Source organism: Apostichopus japonicus, chromosome 3 (assembly GCF_037975245.1).
Source record: "Apostichopus japonicus isolate 1M-3 chromosome 3, ASM3797524v1, whole genome shotgun sequence".
Lineage (NCBI taxonomy): Eukaryota > Metazoa > Echinodermata > Holothuroidea > Aspidochirotida > Stichopodidae > Apostichopus > Apostichopus japonicus.
In genome coordinates this window covers 28,363,998-28,382,024 of record NC_092563.1, presented here as the reverse complement: position 1 = coordinate 28,382,024, position 18,027 = coordinate 28,363,998, and the positions used below count along the sequence as shown (strand labels likewise).

Genomic DNA, 18,027 nt, shown 5'->3' with positions numbered 1-18,027 from the left:
TAAGGGGTAGGGTAAGGCGCACACCCCCTCCGTAATCCTTGATCTGTCACTGGCTACCCTGTGTATATAATAGGGATCAGCGCTTTAACTATGACTGTTCCTCTTTCTCTTCCCGAAGTCTTGGCTATCTTCTACTCCCTCCCTTTCTCCTTTTTCTCTCTTTTTTCTTCTTCTTTTCCCTTCCTTTCTCTCCTCCTTTTCTTTTTCCCCCTCCTTTTCCCTTTTTTCTTCTCTTTTTTTTCTCTCCTCTTTTCCTTACCCTGGGGGCGCGCCCCCCCAACGCCCCCCCTGGATACGCACCTGATAATATACACACAGAACGTACAGCTAAGTACAGCTAACGTAAGGGGTGTTAGCTCAGTGGTTAACGCCGGTGCCTTCCAATCATAAGGTCCCGAGTTCGAGTCATTCCAAGATTAATGTATGTCGTCCAGTTACAGAGTTGCTGACAATTGACTATTCATAATCATGGACATTAAAATATGAATCTAAGAGACTGACTATGAACAGCTTGCGGCTTTGATAAGCCAATGATGGCTTCTTAAAGTTCGCGAGTTCCTGCTTGCAGGAGGATCTTAAATACATACATACATATATACACACATACAGCTAGGTTCCATGAAGACCGACGACCACCATATACTATGCGATACTATATATCTATTTTCATGTTTTGAACTGTGCTGACCTCGAATGAACTGTCATCCTCAGATAACATTGGGCTGTAAGCTGCTGTTCAGTATTGGACATATTTGCACTTAGTGTGAGTTCATATTCTACTGTGTTGTTGGTTTCGATGATAACCGTAACCATAGTAGTTATGAAGGAGGATGAATATGTGTGTGCGTGTGTGTGACGTCTTGCTTGTAGTTAACACGATATCTCAAGAAGGAAAGCTTGGACCATCTCATATTTGATGTGTAAGAGTATAACATGGAGTAACAGAAGCCTGTTCTTTTTGGGGGATATCTCTGAGGCACATATGACATGATGAAGTCAAAGTACTTAACTGAATGTTCAAAGTAGAACACAGCAAGGCAGAAGTCTCAAACGGATACTGAATTCAAGGCAGTGAATTGTTCAGTGTACTACAATGACTGCGTTTAACATTATATCATTCTGGACCCCAAACGTTTGATTGATATGACACACAACTGTTGATAACATCTGTTACGAGGCAAATTAGGCATACGTAATTACGTGTACGTCACTAGATGCTTGAATGCATCCAATACATATACAAAGTGCTATGCAGAACTTAATAGCAGATAAATGTAGATAATGTACTGGGGTACATTCAAAGTCAAGTGCTGGTACTAGAAAGTACTTGAAAACATTTTCCGAGTCCTCCTACAACACCGAAGATATACAAGTCTTTAGCGAAACTAATACCAGAGGTTAAACATGTATTTTCAGTCTACTTTGATTGGTCAAAGTGACAGCATTGACCCACAATATGCTAGAAAGTCAAGCAATGACCAATCATGTAAAACCTTCAACTAACACTTATTTTCTATTTTGCTCTCAACCCTGGAGCAGTGTGACTCTCATGAACACATCATAATGTCCATGCTTTAACTCATATACTTCAGTGTCCGGGGGACACTTGATTTCAAAGGTGTGTGGGGGCTGGGCCGCTGGGGGCATTCGAAATTGCCCGACTGATGTAGGTAGGGCAATGAACCTTTGTAGAAGGGCCCGAGTCGAAGTATTTTATGAAGAAATTCATGAAGAATACAGTATATTGATTTTTATTCCAGACTTTGAACAAGACTGACCATTTAACTACCTTCTAGCATACTTTATGTTAATGCTATAGAGGAATTAGAAACACCATATATGCGTTTGCTCGTCAATTTAATACCAACTTTTCTTTCTGCCTTTTTTCATAATAGTATAAACATAAAAGAAGCCAACTGTATGTTTTTTTTTCATTTACAGTTAGGTCATTATTTGAAATTAAACGTAAACTGTACGTATAAAAATAACGCAAGACACCGTTTTTTATAATTATTCATGTTTTACTTTTGGAAACCTTTACCAGCCTCTTGACAGAAAGATTATGTAAAATTTCGCAGTAGAAAAGCATCCCAATATATAAATAAATATATATATATCAATATATATATATATATGAATAAGTTACATAAAGTTGTGTAATAAAATGCAAGGCCTCTCTTTGTACTAAGTATGACACTCCACCGCAGCCTGCCGAGTTATATCATGCATCTTCTCTATATGAGATAATATGTATGGATGAGAAGACATATGACGGTCGTGGGGTGACGAGGGGGGGGGGGTAATGGTGATGGGAGGACTAAAGGGGGAGGCAGGGAATGAGAGGCATGTCTCTGTTTCTCTTTCTTATGGAGATTTAGTATTTCTTAAGCAGAACGTAACCACATATATCATGCAATATCTCAACAGCTTCTATAAATATATATTTATGTATGTATGTATATATATATGTATGTATGTATGTATGTATATATATATATATATATATATATATGTATATGTATATATATATATATATATATATATATATATATATTCATAAATATATATATATAGGCTATATACACAATGTAAAAATTAAATCGCTGGTAGACTTATTACAGCAATGAACTTGACATAAACAAACAGGGTCCATTTTTACAACTTCAACATATACGAATTGCCAGATGGCTTACTATTATTATTTTAATAAGTATTAGTACCGAGCTGCAAAAAGTAGCGGTGTCATTATTTAATACAGCTATCAATCTCAATAATCCATCTCACATTATCACTTCTTATATTATGTTGCAATGACCCTGTTGTAGAGAGTTTGTCATTAGAAGGCATGAAAAGTTTGAAAGTCACAACAACTTTGGCTAAAACGAAGAAAACGAGCTTATAATGGAAGTGTTTGATCGTCTCCATTGTTACATTAAGGCTTACTGGCTTAATACTGAATAAATATATACATATCATATATACACTGAAACTGTAGTACTTAGTTACTTAATTACGTGAAAGAAAAATCTGGTTTCCAATTCACCTGCCAGATCATGATGCATGTACGAACTATAGAAAATTCAAATTCAATATAAAATAATTGACACCACATAAAATATAAGGGGGGGGGGATATCTCTGAGGCACATATGACATGATGAAGTCAAAGTACTTGACTGAATGTTCAAAGTTGAGCACAACAAGGCAGAAGTCTCAAACGTACTGAATTCAATGCAGTGAATAGTTTAGTGTACTACAATGACTGCGTTTTACATGATATCATTCTGGGCCCCAAACGTTTGATTGATATAACACACAACTGTTGATAACATTTGTTACATCAGGCAAATTAGGCAGACGTAATTACGTGTACGTCACTAGATACTTGAATGCATCCAATATCCCATATACAAAGTGCTATGCAGAACTTAATAGCAGATAAATCCATACGCTATACGATAGATCAGTATAGTGTTTCTACTGTGCAAGTTCACACAGCCTTTATAAAAGTAAGTGTTTACACATTGTTTGTTTTTCTTCAAAATACGGTTTCTATGGATGAATAAAACATATGCTGTGAGGCGATATTACTGTATAACAGAAATAATGAAAACGATTGTTGTAAAAGAACTAAGTTCATCAAAGATACTTTTTATGGAAAGTCACCCAGGTAAGAACCTGGGCACGAAAAACCAAACGACTGATCCGCTCGCAACCCCAGTTCCCTTGCATTGAGACTGTGACTGTGTGATCATCGTCAGGTGTGTATCACGATTCCCCTCGAAAGGGAACAGATACTACACATGATCTTAGCCAAAAGGTCACCAGTATGAACTGAAAGATCCTGGTCATTCAGCATCTATAACCACCCCCCCCCTCCATATCAGGTATTGCGGAGGTCTATAGATGACACTAAATAATAACAACATGCGTATCACGAGCATGCGTTAAGAGATGTAGGAATATGCATGACAACATTTGAACTCGAATGTAGACTACTGGCAGGGAATTTGCATCACTGCCTCTTTGATAAAGAAAATTAAAAATACGCACATATTGTAAGACTAAATTTGTTTGGAAAAACGTTGCAAATGGCAGCTGAGTTTATATGAACAAATTGTCAGAATATGGCCTTGAGCTTCAAACATTAATAGACACATACACACTAGAGACACACACACGCACACACTGTTGAGGTATGACCTTTCTTTGTGAACTCTTTTGTCATACTGACCTATCGTTTGCATATGCTTATCATGTGTACGCCGTTACAATGGAGACACTTTCTATTCTATGGTTATTAATGACTGACTCTGATTTTACACTATCAAATTAGTGATGAAAAATCAATTGGACCCTGTTTATGATTACCTGACGCTGAATTAGTACTGATTAATGTGACTTGTTACTGGCTTATATACAAATGACGAAATATTTGAACGTGAGGTATATCTGTATTACTGCAGTCTCCGACCTTTACTTAAAGATCTGCTCTATTGGCGCCAATTATAGCACGCTTTAGCTAGGAAAGGTTTGTGATTACGTAATCGACCTGCCACGATCGTAATATGACCTCGGACTCTACAATTAGCCTGCATAGCTTCTTATCGCCATGAGGCTCTTTGTGTAAACATTGTGTGGAAATATGTTCATTTCTACAATTTAGTTAATCATACAGAGTTCACACAAAGACCCTCATACGAGAAAAAACTATGTGGCAGGCGTAGCAGACTAATTGGTAAAAAAAAAGTAATTTTACGACCAAGACGGTCGATTACGTAATCTCAAGAAACTTTTCCATGATAGCATGGTAAAAGTTAGGATCAATAAATACAGCAGACCTTTAAACTTGCCAATAGTAATCGTCTTCGAACGTTTTTTCTTTTTTTTTTGAATAAAAAAAATATATGGAAAATTGACAAGATATAAAAAAGTTTATGAAGTTCACATGCAAAATGTCGTGTATATTAAAGAAAACGTAGGTAGCAAAAGGATATGGATTTGTTATAAAACAAGTTAGAAATGTTGCTCGGTTCAAATCAGCTCGAAAGACGCCTGCATTATATTTAACATATGATTGCATCACCATATGTTTGGGGCAACTTTTTAGGGCAACTTTTTGTTTGTTTTTATGTAATCCAACCGTGTTTGGAATGTAACCATGGGCAACGCGGTATCACTCATGCATTGCTTGTGTATGCTATCTAGCTTTCAAGTTCAAGATGTACTTTCAACTCAAAGAGTACTCTTATTTATAATAATGCGTGTTTGGTTTGACTTTAAGGCCTTGTCTTATTAGTCACTATTTTATATAGTAAGCATTTTAAGTATAACTACCCGATGGGGTTTGGTACGCTACTTTCATCTCTCCGATCGCAATTTTGTCATTCTTTCTGATAGCCATTCCTATGCAAGCTATCAATATCAGTACAGCCCCTATGCCTGATAACCAATGCGGTATAATGTGTACAACTAAAATTTGTAAAATGTAAACGTATATGATGTTCGACGCTAAAATCACTGTAATAACGACGACCTTTTCTCTTGAAACGGACCAAAAGACGAGAATTTGACCGAAAGATGTAAGAGCTCCCCCAGCTAAGGTTAAAAATACCACATAGTGTTGCGCGCAGTCCCACCTACGGAAGGAAAACCATATGGCACAGTTAAGGAGTAAATTTATGCAAGAGTTGATACTTATAATTATGTACGACTGGATTTTGGAATCGGATAGCTTTTTGCCCACCGAGAACGACAAAGCGAAACAACAGGCACTCCCGAGGGCTAGTGTCGTTCCGACTACCTCATTAGCGTCCGTCTCTTCAGGGTTGGTGTGGAACAGAAAAGACGGCCGAGCAATAAGCACGACTCCTGCTACGCAAAGAATGATGAATGGAAAATCTATCTTTCTGAGAGCCTGCTTGAGACAGATCCACCCTACGATACCAGCAAATATTGGCATCGACCTCAAAATTGATATTGCATCGCCAACCGGCATAAATTTGATAGCGTGATTTATTAGGGTGATACCTCCAGCGTTGGTAATCCCGCATAGTAGTAGATAGAACCACTCTTGTTTGTTATATTTGCGAATCAACACGGACTTATCTTTGATCGAGTGAATGATAGCACACATTAGGGAAGTCGCAAACATGGCAAGAGCAAATAATACAGTGACTTGAACGGGATTCATAGACCGTGTCGCAATTTCCATGAAGAGATCCGAGAAAGACATCAAAATGACACCCAAAAGAGTCGCAGGCGCCCCCAATGAGGGCAGCCAAGCTCTGATGAGAGAAAGTTTCTTCCGCCGTTTCACATCCCACTTCTTATCTTCTTGCAGTTTCTCCATTTTTGAAAGGGAGGTCTGGTTTTCTTCGACGATGTACTGGTCATTGTTGTACTTCGCTCCCTCTAAGTCTTCCACAGATGCGCAGTGAGCCTCTGTTAGGTTCATATTGGACTGAAATCTGAAATGAAATAATAATAATAATAATAAACATCACCTTTGAGGAGTTCTCAAATCTGAAGCATGTGAGTAAATAAGATGAAATTCGTTGCCAAATAGTTCCAAATATCTTCAGTGGGAAACGACATCGCTATTTAAATCGGAAGTTGTGATGTATTTGATATGTTTCTGCGCGCCTAAAAAATATATCATAATGCAGAAGCACTCATCCGCTCCATAGTATGGAACGCGAAAAGGGAAAACTTATTTCGTTGTCTAAACTAAGTTTGTTGTTGTCTAAACTAAAGTTGTTGCTGCTGTTTTACCACGATGTGGCTCAAACTCACGTATTGATGTCTAAACTTCCGTAATTGTCTACACTTACGTCGTTTTCTTAACTTACGTTGTTGCCATCGGCGCTGTTCAAAATTGCTCAACCGCGTATATTGTAAAAATATGTGTTTCGCACGATATTCAACAAACATCACCAGCGCATGAGAATGCATGATACGTTGGCTGCTTTCACTTCTACTACTAGGCCTACAACTGTTACACCTAAAGCTATATTGGTACTCTTACTACTGCTACTACTAGACTCTACAATGGAATGTACTCTTAACAGCAGGCTAGACTACCCACATATCCTAATAAACGACGTGCGTATAGTAAGCATATGAAGCCAAAGTTGCATATGATGCGAAAGCTATTTTTTTTTATCACGTGGTTGAGCAATTGTTGAACAGCGCCGATGGCAACAACGTAAGTTTAGACAACGAAATCAGTTTTCCCTTTTCGCGTTCCATAGTCATGACCCAGAAATAAGAACAACAATCCTACGCAATTGTCAAGGACGTTTCGATGCCTATATACAAGGTTGTGTACTGTCTATAGACAGGAAGAAAACATACAGTCTCGGCAGCGATGTTCATAAACCAAACATTATTAGCAGTTGGTATGCGGTCCTGTGTCTAACCAGGGAGTTGTTATGGAACTCCCTGATCTAACACCGTCGACGCCTCCGGGGGGTTATTTGTGAATATCTTTTGTGCAAATAAACCTCTCTAACCTTTGGAGAAATCGCCGTTCCTTTTCTGGCTTTCTTCAGAATTTGCCCGCCATAAAAATGGTATCATGTTATACCTACCTATCTTGCTCTCGTGCACCTGTCCTATATATGGGGCTTTCTATAGTTATGACCCTCTGCTTCTGCGCTAAGGATTTTACCTTAACACTTGTCTACGCGTGCAAACATAAAGACCTAAATTGTGTAAAGCAGGACTGAACTTGAAAACAAAATGAAAATGCATATAGAAGAAACAGACAACTGAGATGTAAACTAAATTCGTATCGAATCGCTGATTCTATGGATATCTCAATCAATATACCACACGTACCATCTTGAAGCAACCAAAATAAAGCCTTGCTCGAAAAAGAAACACAAATTTCCACTAAAGAGACATGCATTTTATATGGTGCTTTTGGGGGTATAGGCTATATATACATGCCATTATATATATATAATTATATATATATAATTATATATATATAATTATATATATATAATTATACATATATAACTATATATATATATATATATATTAGATGACACTTAATTAATCATCATATTATATTGCTAATTTTCAGCAGCGTAACGATAAGTCTGGGGGCCCCTGGGTCCAGGGAAGGTAGGGCCCCTGGCTGCTGCGGAAAATCAACCTATGTGCGCGCAGCGCACATCATGAGCGCGGAGCGCGAAGCCCCAAAGACGTGGGTCCAGGGCCCGCCTTAGGGCCCTGGAAGCTCTGGGGTTCTTCAAGCTCTCTGGTGCAATCTAAGCCGTATATGGAACATTTCGTGGAGATTTTATCGACTGAGATTTTGGGGAAAATCTGCGTTTATAGACACATTTTTGGTCCGCCTTGTTTGTCATACTGGGAACATGAAAAAATGTGTTGCAAAGCTAGAATACATTAAGAGATTGAAAGGACAACAAGACCAAATGACCAATGTCCAATATTTCCACCCGTGGCGTAACTCCTGTGGACAAATGGTATCCAAGTTTCCGAGAACTTGGAAGGGCTAGAGCTTGAATTCACTGAGCGTGGCCTTCTTGTCAGCAAACATATCGATTAGATTTCGCTATAATATGTACCAGCGTAGCCTATCAAGTTCCAGTGTGTACCTCAGGCTCTTGAGTCAATCGTGCGGAAAGAAGGATACGAGATTTGCAGTTGCAGGGTCATATGATTTATGACGAACGTATTCACACACAGAAAAATATGTCCATTGTCTCGTTTATAGTTTCTTTTCCAACGAAAACGTGCTGTTTCAAAAAAAAAAAAAAAAAAGCACCCCTCTTCTAAGTTCTGTACATCAGTGCAGCGGGGGCCCCTTTGGTCGGGGGCCCCTGGGTTTGCCCCGTCCGAGCCCATAGGCCTTACGCCGCTGCTAATTTTCATATTTCTTATCGCACCCTATAGTACACCATATAACCTGCAATTTAAATTACTACGGTATAATCGTTTACCAGCAGAATCAGTATTTTATCAACCTGTAAATCCAACAAAATTCAGTTTCTTGAGGCCATCTTTTAAAATCAAACATCCCAGCTCAAAACATTATTCATTCAGAGTCATGACAAAGGGAAGAAAAATATGCATGAAATGATTTTAACATGGAGATAATATTCTGGTTATAGAAATGGCTGAGGTTCAGGCAATGACCTCCTCCTATGGTGCATAACGTCCATTGTTCAACATCATTGATAATGTTAAACACGCCGTTTGTCAACAGGAATGTACCAAAAGAAAACATTAAAAGTTTCAATGATAATCATGTTAACGCAGGAATTCGACTTAAATTCAGTATAGCAGCTGCAGCCACAAGTAACGCTATACGGCGGCAATGACCTCTAAAAGCTGAGGTTACTCAATATACCCCCCCCCCCCCCCCCGTGCTAATGGAACGGTTCAAGAGTTGGAATCGTACAGGTGAACCACCTGGTGAAAACCAAAATTTTATATAAAACAAAAATAGCCTAACAATTTTGAAAGGACGGAAAGAGCCCGAGAATGGGGTGATAGCGAGGTTCGGCCCCGCAATGACCAGCCTGTGCAGGCTCTGCCGTTCAGCCAATTTAATCATGAATCGCCGTCAGCCTTATCAAAGGTCTCAATGAAAACCAGAACACGCATTCTCCTATAGCACCTCATAAAACGGTAACCGTCATATTGACGACTTCCTTTGTACGTGAATAGCTATGAATAATGGGAAAAAAAATCAAATGACCCAGTTGGTCTGAAAGAACTTGTACATTCGAACTACCAGTTCTTAAAGCCACACCATGAGAACAACTTGTCTCGAAGGCCTTGGAATAAAAAACTCGTACACACACACACACACACACAAATTACAACATTGCACAAGGACACAATTAGTTGTTTCAATTTACGACGATAATTGCAGAGCAACATCGAAGAACGATGCACTAAACAACTACGACTTCCAAACAGAATTTTTACCCTTGACAATGAATCATTTCTGCTTAAAATTGTAATTATATCCACCCGGGAAAACACACAAGTAGGTGACGACTCAGTGTAACTAAGCGTATATAGGCCTATATACCGTTGCTGCTGACCAACTTGGCAGCAATATATTTGTCGACATAACATTTGAACGTTTTATGTTTGCCCGGTGGGGAAATTCGAGACAAAAAGTTTTACACCTACCTACTGAGTATAGAATCGAACCGACGTCGCAACGAATTATCACCTGGATAAAAAACCGATCTGTGGATATGGAACTAATGCAAACACACATAACATCATAACAGCGAAGGCAAGATGTCCGTTTGCACTCTCATTTTTGACCTGCAGGTTTGCCGCGAATATCCTCCATATTTAATCAATCTCGTCCGCTCAGTCTCAGCAATTCACTGATGCGAATGTATGCTACTTCCCGAAAACGAACAACAGTCCTGTCCAGCTGGTAATTGTGTGTGCTACAGCTCTAACGTGTACTCAAATCTATAGTACCGAATCGATTGTGCGGACTAAACACTACATACGGCGGTATTTGAAGGATTTAGTGTTGGGTTTGCTGCGCCGTACACCTTTATATATAAAGATTCGTATTGTTAGGGTGGACGATGGATATGTGGGTCGCAATATAGAGCTGTATAGGAATGACAACAATATCAAATGCAGCGGGGAAAGGTTACTTACTCATCTGTAGAAGTGTATACCAAACTAATTGTTCGATATTGTACTTGCAAGGGAGTTGGGGGGGGGGGGGGAGGGAGAAGCGCTGGCAGGGAAAAAAAAACATTTTATCGACTCCACCAAAACAGCACGTACATATAGTTTTCTGTTTTTGCTTTGGACTGTTTGAACCCGGCGCGTTCTACTTCTGACATGAACTTTATTTGAGGGAACTCAACTCGCCGATTGACAGTACTTTTACTCTGTATTTGTTTTGGTTTCTTTTATTTATATTATGCAAATATAGAGATCAGTGAGCAGCCAGTTGTGTACTGAAATAAATGTACAATCAGTCATTACTTTACTATGACACACATGTTATCGTCTTCTCTGTTGATACTTTCCTAATATAGTTGGACTTATCATGATTCATGTAAATGTACTGTACTGATATGCTCAGCAATAAGAACAAAGAGTGAAACAGGTGTTGCAGTCAGAGAGGGGAATAAACACCACAGTACTCCACTTAACTGATGTACATTGTGTTTTTACTGCCTCGGTTACTTGTGCTACAAACACTACACACTGAACCTGTTGTGATTAAAGAGAAATTCCGAAAAGTCGCAAAAGAAACGGTATAGTGTCTACGAAGAATTGTGGTATATTCAGTAAAAGGTGGATACGCTTGGATTTAATTTTGCTTCCAAAAATGAGTGTGCGGGTGGTGGGGTGGGGCATTATAAAGAAGGAAGCTAAACATTGGAGAGTGCAAAACAAAAACCGGCGGGGTTTGACAGGATCCCCCATCGCAACCCTCTGCGGTTGCTCGAATAGACATTGGAAATTTCAACCCTTTCTTTCTCGGAATTTGTATACTATTTATCTCGAAAATTCTCATTTTCCTTTTCAAAATGTCGACTATTTTTTACCGGGCCTATTATTATAATGCCTGTGTGGATTGTTCGATATAATTGATAGTCAAAGTTAGACCTACTTTATCTCCAAATTTGACGAAATAGTTGTCTCGCGGTTGCGATTTTATATTTGCTTAAAACGTTTGTATCGAAATTCGACTTATGATCTCAAACGTTCGCTCGTTTGTTATTATTGTGTGATAGGTAGAGGAGAGGGCAGTAGAGGGATGAGGGCCCGGCGACTTTCACCGCACTTTTTGTATGATTCAGGCTATAAGGTCAACACGCCAAAGACCAAATTCAGTGAATCAGGTACATTTATAGATCAAGTCATGTTCCATATGGTTGTTTTTCTTCGCGCACATGCGAATTTCTGATCATCCGGTGGCGGTCCATTTCGTCCGCTAACTTCTCACTCAGTGGTTACGCAGAAACGACCGACAGCTACATCAAAGCTGTCACAAGTTATGTTAATGTGTAAAAGTAAGTGGGCCTGACGTTTCGATCCTAGCAGGATCTTCTTCAGAGGCTAAATGACAAGTAACAGGAGGGACGAAAACACGCACAGAAAAATACAGGTTAATGAGCATGGTGAACACAGAGAGATAGATGAAAGGGGATTAGTAGACAAGGGATGGAGAGAAGAAGAAAGAAACAAACAGGGGAAGAGGAGAGGTAGGAGATAAACAAAACAAAAAATAAATAATAAATAAATAAAAAATGGAGGGACAAAGAGAGGATTAAGGGAAAGGGGAAGGGCATTAACTGGAGAAGGACAAAGACAGAAAGGTGTGAAGAAAAAAAAAAGGGTAGAAGAGCGCTATGAGAAGAGGAGTGAAAGTAATGATATTCCGTTTAGTTTACGAGATGACCAAAGTAGACTACTTAGGTCTTATAGCCCCTACACCTCAATTAGCAGGAAGGTACGGTATCCAAATACATGTGATACGATCACGATAAAAGTTAGCCCTGTTCGATCCCTATGAAGGACCGAAGGATCATTCTATAATCCCATTTGGAAATAGAGAGCAACTATTTTCACATATATATCTACGGTAGCCGCTAATTATATTGTACTGAACATACTTTAATTGGGTAGCGGCGAGTATAAGGAGTACACACACAACGAGTCCTCGATAGTGCAAGTCGCAATATCCGGTGTTGTGCAACGAAAAGTGGAATATCGAAAATCTTCTTTACACCAAACCGAAAGACTTCTATCCACCAGCTTATTTTGATGTTTCAAGTCTAAACAACCTACTTATTTCCCGTCATTGTCTCCACAAAATGAAATTGACTTTTATACCCATATCAGGTTTGCGTTAGATACGTCTACAGGTCACATAACACCATAGAAATTGACCTAGAAGTTCAATTTCTATGCATAACACTAACAATGGGTGTTCAAAGGTAGCCTACTTTTTGCACAATGACTGGATATCATCATTGTGTGCGATGCTTACTCGTGACTTGATTCATATTCGGAAGGAGTGTTTTAATGAACTCGATGGGGGGGGGGGGGGGGAGTGGTACATGCACCAAGGGGGCACGGGGGAATATTCCCTCAATCATGATGCTCCCCAGTCCATTTCGTTGAAACAAAACTGAAGGCCCCTGATGCGGACTTCACGAGGGTAGTGTTGCATTTCAAAAATGTTTGCCCCACCCCACCCCATTTTATACTTTCCTTCCACTTACCCCCCCCCCCCCACCCTTTCCACCACCGCCATCGACATTAACGTCTATCGACATTATTGAAACAAATTGCGTCCAAGCTCGTGTAAATGTTCAAAACTATCGAAATTCATGCTGGGTTTTTCCCATTTGTCTTCGGAATGCCAATATAGATATCTTATGGTATTCGTCATGCATGCCAATACTTAAGTATGACACACTCACTTCCCATGTTTATATCATATTTGTATCATTTAACATACTGATAGGCTATATATATATATATATATATATATATTTATATATATATATATATATATATATATATATATATATATATATATATATATATATATATATGACATATACATATATTGATCTTCACCTCAACCCCCTTCCCCGCCCCTCCCCCCCCCCCCTTGTCCGTGACATCAAGGGTTAGCATATATGATCTCTTTACGGAAGACAAATGCCAAGGGTTAGAACCACCGCATCCAGAAACAGGTATTTTAACCAAGATATAGGCCTATATCCAAAGTCAGAACCTTGCAACACGATGCTTTTAATCTTTGATCTTGGTTGTCTTCATCTGCGAGCCATGTATTGAATTTACGTTTGTCGCCTAGTTATATAAACAATCACATCTTAGCCTATATGGTCCAAGCTGTCTCTGCGAAACGGTGGTCAAACAGGTTAAATTGAACCGATTCCATATTATATATTACAAATCCCGGGGACGGCACATCCGGGCACTATCCCCGGAAATCAAGGACGTCTGGTCACCTTAGCGTTAATGTCAATATATAATATACGGAGACTATAAAGCGGCATAAATAATGTCAAATCAGATGAGTGGCACGATTCAACTGTCAAAACGCTGCACGATATTTCTGTTCGAACAAATATTTAGTTAAGAATTAGGATCTCGAAGACTGTCTTCTCAGTCATTAAACATGTAAGTCGTGCTTACACGTATGCGCTGTTGGTCATTTTATCTGCAGCTGATGGATAGAGTACTAGAGTCCTCACTCGTTTCGGAAAATGTTCATTAGACTTCAGTTGCTATCAGTTAATGAATGGAAAGTTCAATATACCGAGTCATACAATAAACATATATACTGTTATATGTGCAATGGTTAAACATATGGAAAGACACACAACCAAACATCATATATATATATATATATTTCCGCGGTTGGCCCTGCATGGCACTATCATGCCCATGTAATGATATAACTGTATAGGGCCAGTGTAATAAGCTCAAATGGGATACCGGTAAGCATGCATTGGTTAGTTACCGGCAAGGAATTAGTCGCATGAGGTGGCCGGGTGATTGTTGGGAATTTTCCCTCCACGACTGCACAGCAGTCATGAACAGTAACCTTTTCCCAGTCACTCACCTCAGCTCCCTCCAGTCCCCCCCCCCCCCCCATCACCAATAAATTATTAAAGAAAATTTGAATGTATTTATAGAATGTATTGTCATGCACGGAAATCACATGCAGGTAACTCATGTGTTATTGTACGGTTTCGTAATTCGGCTTCAAATGTATGCAGTATCTTTGCAGTATAGGTTCCGCCACAGCAAATTTGCCTGCATTGTTCTTGCATGATATCAAACCGGTTTGGTCTGGTTAACCTCAGGCGCTACTCATTAGTTTTAACATACGTTAAAGATGGCTTAAATAACGGATGCTGCTGTATACGACGAAATAAAATTTGAAATTCTAATAATTGAACTCTAACGCGACCTTTTTTCACCAGTATAAACAACACAGCAACCCTTGGTGACCTTCACAAAATTTGTCCTTGACAAGTTTATAGCGCATTGCAAAAAGGTGTTTTTCGAGGCCACAATCAAACTGAGGTTTTGAATTTTGTATTGCAAACGAGGAACTATAATGGTATGTGCGTTAGCTTTAGTGGGAGTCCAGCCACTTTGTTTGATGAGCCTCCGATATTCAAAGTGTTCTTTCTCAAAAACATAAATGTAGTATATAGAATAGGCCTATACAACCTGGACTAATAACATTTTTTTTTTCTACAACGTACTTCCAAATCAGTGGCGGCGTAGCTAGATTTTCAGGACCGTCCCGGTTCAAGTGTGGACCGGGTTGCTGGGGCCCTTCATTCATATTTCATCAATGCCGGCTACATTTGACACAAAGCCTTTAGCCTCCGAAAATATGGACGATTACGCGTGAAATCCTGTTCAGTTTTCGTGTAATGACTAATTTTATCACTCCAAAAGTCGAATCAGACAGCTCACAAATACACTACAAGGTGACATAAGTGAACAGTTAGTAAGTTGTATCTTGGACGGAACGGATTCGATATTTACACGTTTTATTAGGTGCAGGAAGCCATTTGCCAGTTGCCATCTATACTTTGACACTTAAGAAACCGTTGGCAGCAACTCTTTGGACCCCCTAAACATTTAAGGCCCTGCATGGTTCAACAAACTTCCTACAACTCTGTTCACAATTGCTGTTGTGCCTAACTGAGCCATCTTTAAAAGTGACATGTAGGCCTGCCACCGGCCTTGGACGAATAAGATGTGATATCGCCAGCTTGTTACTCACAGTGCAGTAATTTTCAGTAAATGTGGAGGTATAGTGCAAAACTGGTTGTATGATTTTTACTGGTACCATGTAGAAGTACATACACAGTGTCAGTTGGTCTCGTACTTGCTACTTCAACGCATAATATTATTACGCATATTTCCCGGAGTATATGGAACGCCAGCTGCACTGACACGCACCGTGTGTCCCTGTTGATCAATCGTCAATTTTAATGTACAAAACACAATTACCCAGGCACGACTTTTATTACAGAGAAGTTACCAGTGCTCTTAATTAAACTGTATACTCATGTAACTCTAATTTCTATAGTCTTTGCATAGTGGCGGCCGACAAAATTTCCATCATGCACGTGCAGAGGTACCTCCGGGGTCTAGCCTTATGTGTATCATGTATCATGTTTGGGTAACGCTCTTGGCAACTGAGGTAGGTCGACATCTGTGCGGAGAGAATAATTATACTAAATCACGTATACTATATAACTCTATGCGCACACCTCTAATTAGTACTCTTCTGATGACAAATGCAGATGATTAACGGCTGCAAAATCTTGGGGTAAATCTGCTATATTCGGTGTTTACAGTGACTCAAAACTGACATATCATATCAAGAATTTGAACTTATACGGTACTGTTAAGAAAGCTTGGCTTTGTTTTACGACATGATTAACGACAACTAGTATAAAATTGCAGTAATAAGTCAGACACACGCCGGGTTGGCGTATACAATGTATTAAAATGATCTATAGGCCTATCTATACTATACTATTTTCTACCTGTCTTCTATTCTATATATATTGACTTACCGTATTTTTTTTTAATTGTCTTGGACACTCCTCAAGAGGCTTGGTGGATGCTGAACTGATATAGTTTTCTAATATAGGAATGGTGTAAGAATGGTGTTAGGCCTTCTGATGGTTTCTACGCTGACTGGTTGGTTATGCTCGAGTATACAAGACCTTTTAACTGTTTAGCTCAAACCATGAGACTAAATCAATCTCTTCCCATGCGAGCTCTTCCTCTCTGATATAACAGAACATGTTTATCATATCCCATTGTTGCACACTTAAAATAATAAATCTTCTGTCGGGTGATGACCTATACTCCATGGGGATTTCACTGGATCTGCCATCATCATTCCCCGTCAGTCTTTGTCACTGTGTTTTCCATATAAACATATTGACCAAGTCCATAGACTATATCCGGGCTTATCATGTCGAGTTCCGCTATATTACTTGGAAATCGAGCATTTCAAATCGATACCGGTAAGTAGGCTAATAATTAACATAGCCTATATATTGCACCAGCTGGGCATAACTTGTTTGTTTCTCTCTGGATTTAAATTTTGGTTTGAAAAGTATTTAGGCCTATCCTCGGAGCCGGCAAGTTTATCCAAAGTTTAATATTCGATAACTGAAAATTAACAGCATGTCTGTGGTTTAGATGGAAATCATTTATTTTTATCCTTGGGAAGTAGCAGGTCAGTAGAGACATATTTATGATTGCGCAACATATATATATATATATATATATATATATATATATATATATATATATATATATACAGGGGCGTATCCAGGATTTTCTAACCCGGGGCGCGAATTACTATCTAAGCGGAGCGCCACCATCAGTTGGTGCGCAGCGTACAAGAAAATTTCTGGTTTTGACACCCCCTAGATCACCGGAAATGGCACTTCTCGGGCTTGAAAATGACCAACCAGATGTACACTCTTGCCTGAGAACCAAGTATTTTCCAATAGTTTTTTTCCCCATCCATAACCTTTTTGAAGATTTTCACCAGGCACACATCATGTTCGACCTGATCGCATGTCCTGTGGATCATTGCTTTTGTAGGTGATTCTACGTCGCGGCCCACAATACCCGACAGCCCCGCTTTTTAAGGTTTTCAGCCCATTATTTGTTCCGAATTTGAAAATTCACATTTCTCGTGAATAAATTCACTTGAAAACATACCCATAATGTTACAAAAAATGTCATCTATGGACAACCAATATAGAAAAACCTCCTTCAACCTCTAACAGACCGGTCAAGTATGAAGTATGATTAAGAATGTTGGTCAGGAAATTTTCGAAAATAATTTATTGGTGTACAAATATTAAACCCTCTTATAACGGCTATTATAAAACTTGGTTGAAGGAAATGAAAAAAATACCAGATATTTCCGAAACCGAACACTACACACATAGGCGTA

The 18,027-nt window shown here is 39.1% G+C and overlaps 2 protein-coding genes across 3 annotated transcripts in view; one reads left to right on the top strand and one right to left on the bottom strand.

The window, feature by feature from the left end:
• Positions 1-2,000: 2,000 nt before the first annotated feature.
• On the bottom strand, positions 2,001-16,978 carry LOC139965739 (solute carrier family 35 member G1-like). Of its 2 annotated transcripts, none has more exons than XM_071968409.1 (2): positions 16,622-16,978; positions 2,001-6,469 (listed from the first exon to the last, which is right to left on the bottom strand). In XM_071968409.1, exon 2 carries the CDS (start codon positions 6,454-6,456, stop codon positions 5,323-5,325), a length of 1,134 nt encoding a protein of 377 aa, XP_071824510.1. In that variant the 5' UTR covers positions 6,457-6,469; positions 16,622-16,978; the 3' UTR covers positions 2,001-5,322. The 2 variants fall into 2 exon arrangements, with proteins under 2 accessions (XP_071824510.1, XP_071824509.1); XM_071968408.1 differs by lacking the exon at positions 16,622-16,978 and adding an exon at positions 10,179-10,614.
• LOC139965738 (cyclin-dependent kinase 10-like) overlaps positions 15,939-18,027 on the top strand; it is a 31,267-nt gene continuing 29,178 nt past the window's right edge. The window contains exon 1 of the mRNA XM_071968407.1: positions 15,939-16,242. The gene's annotated coding sequence lies outside the window, so the exon portion shown is untranslated. The remainder of the gene's footprint in view (positions 16,243-18,027) is intronic.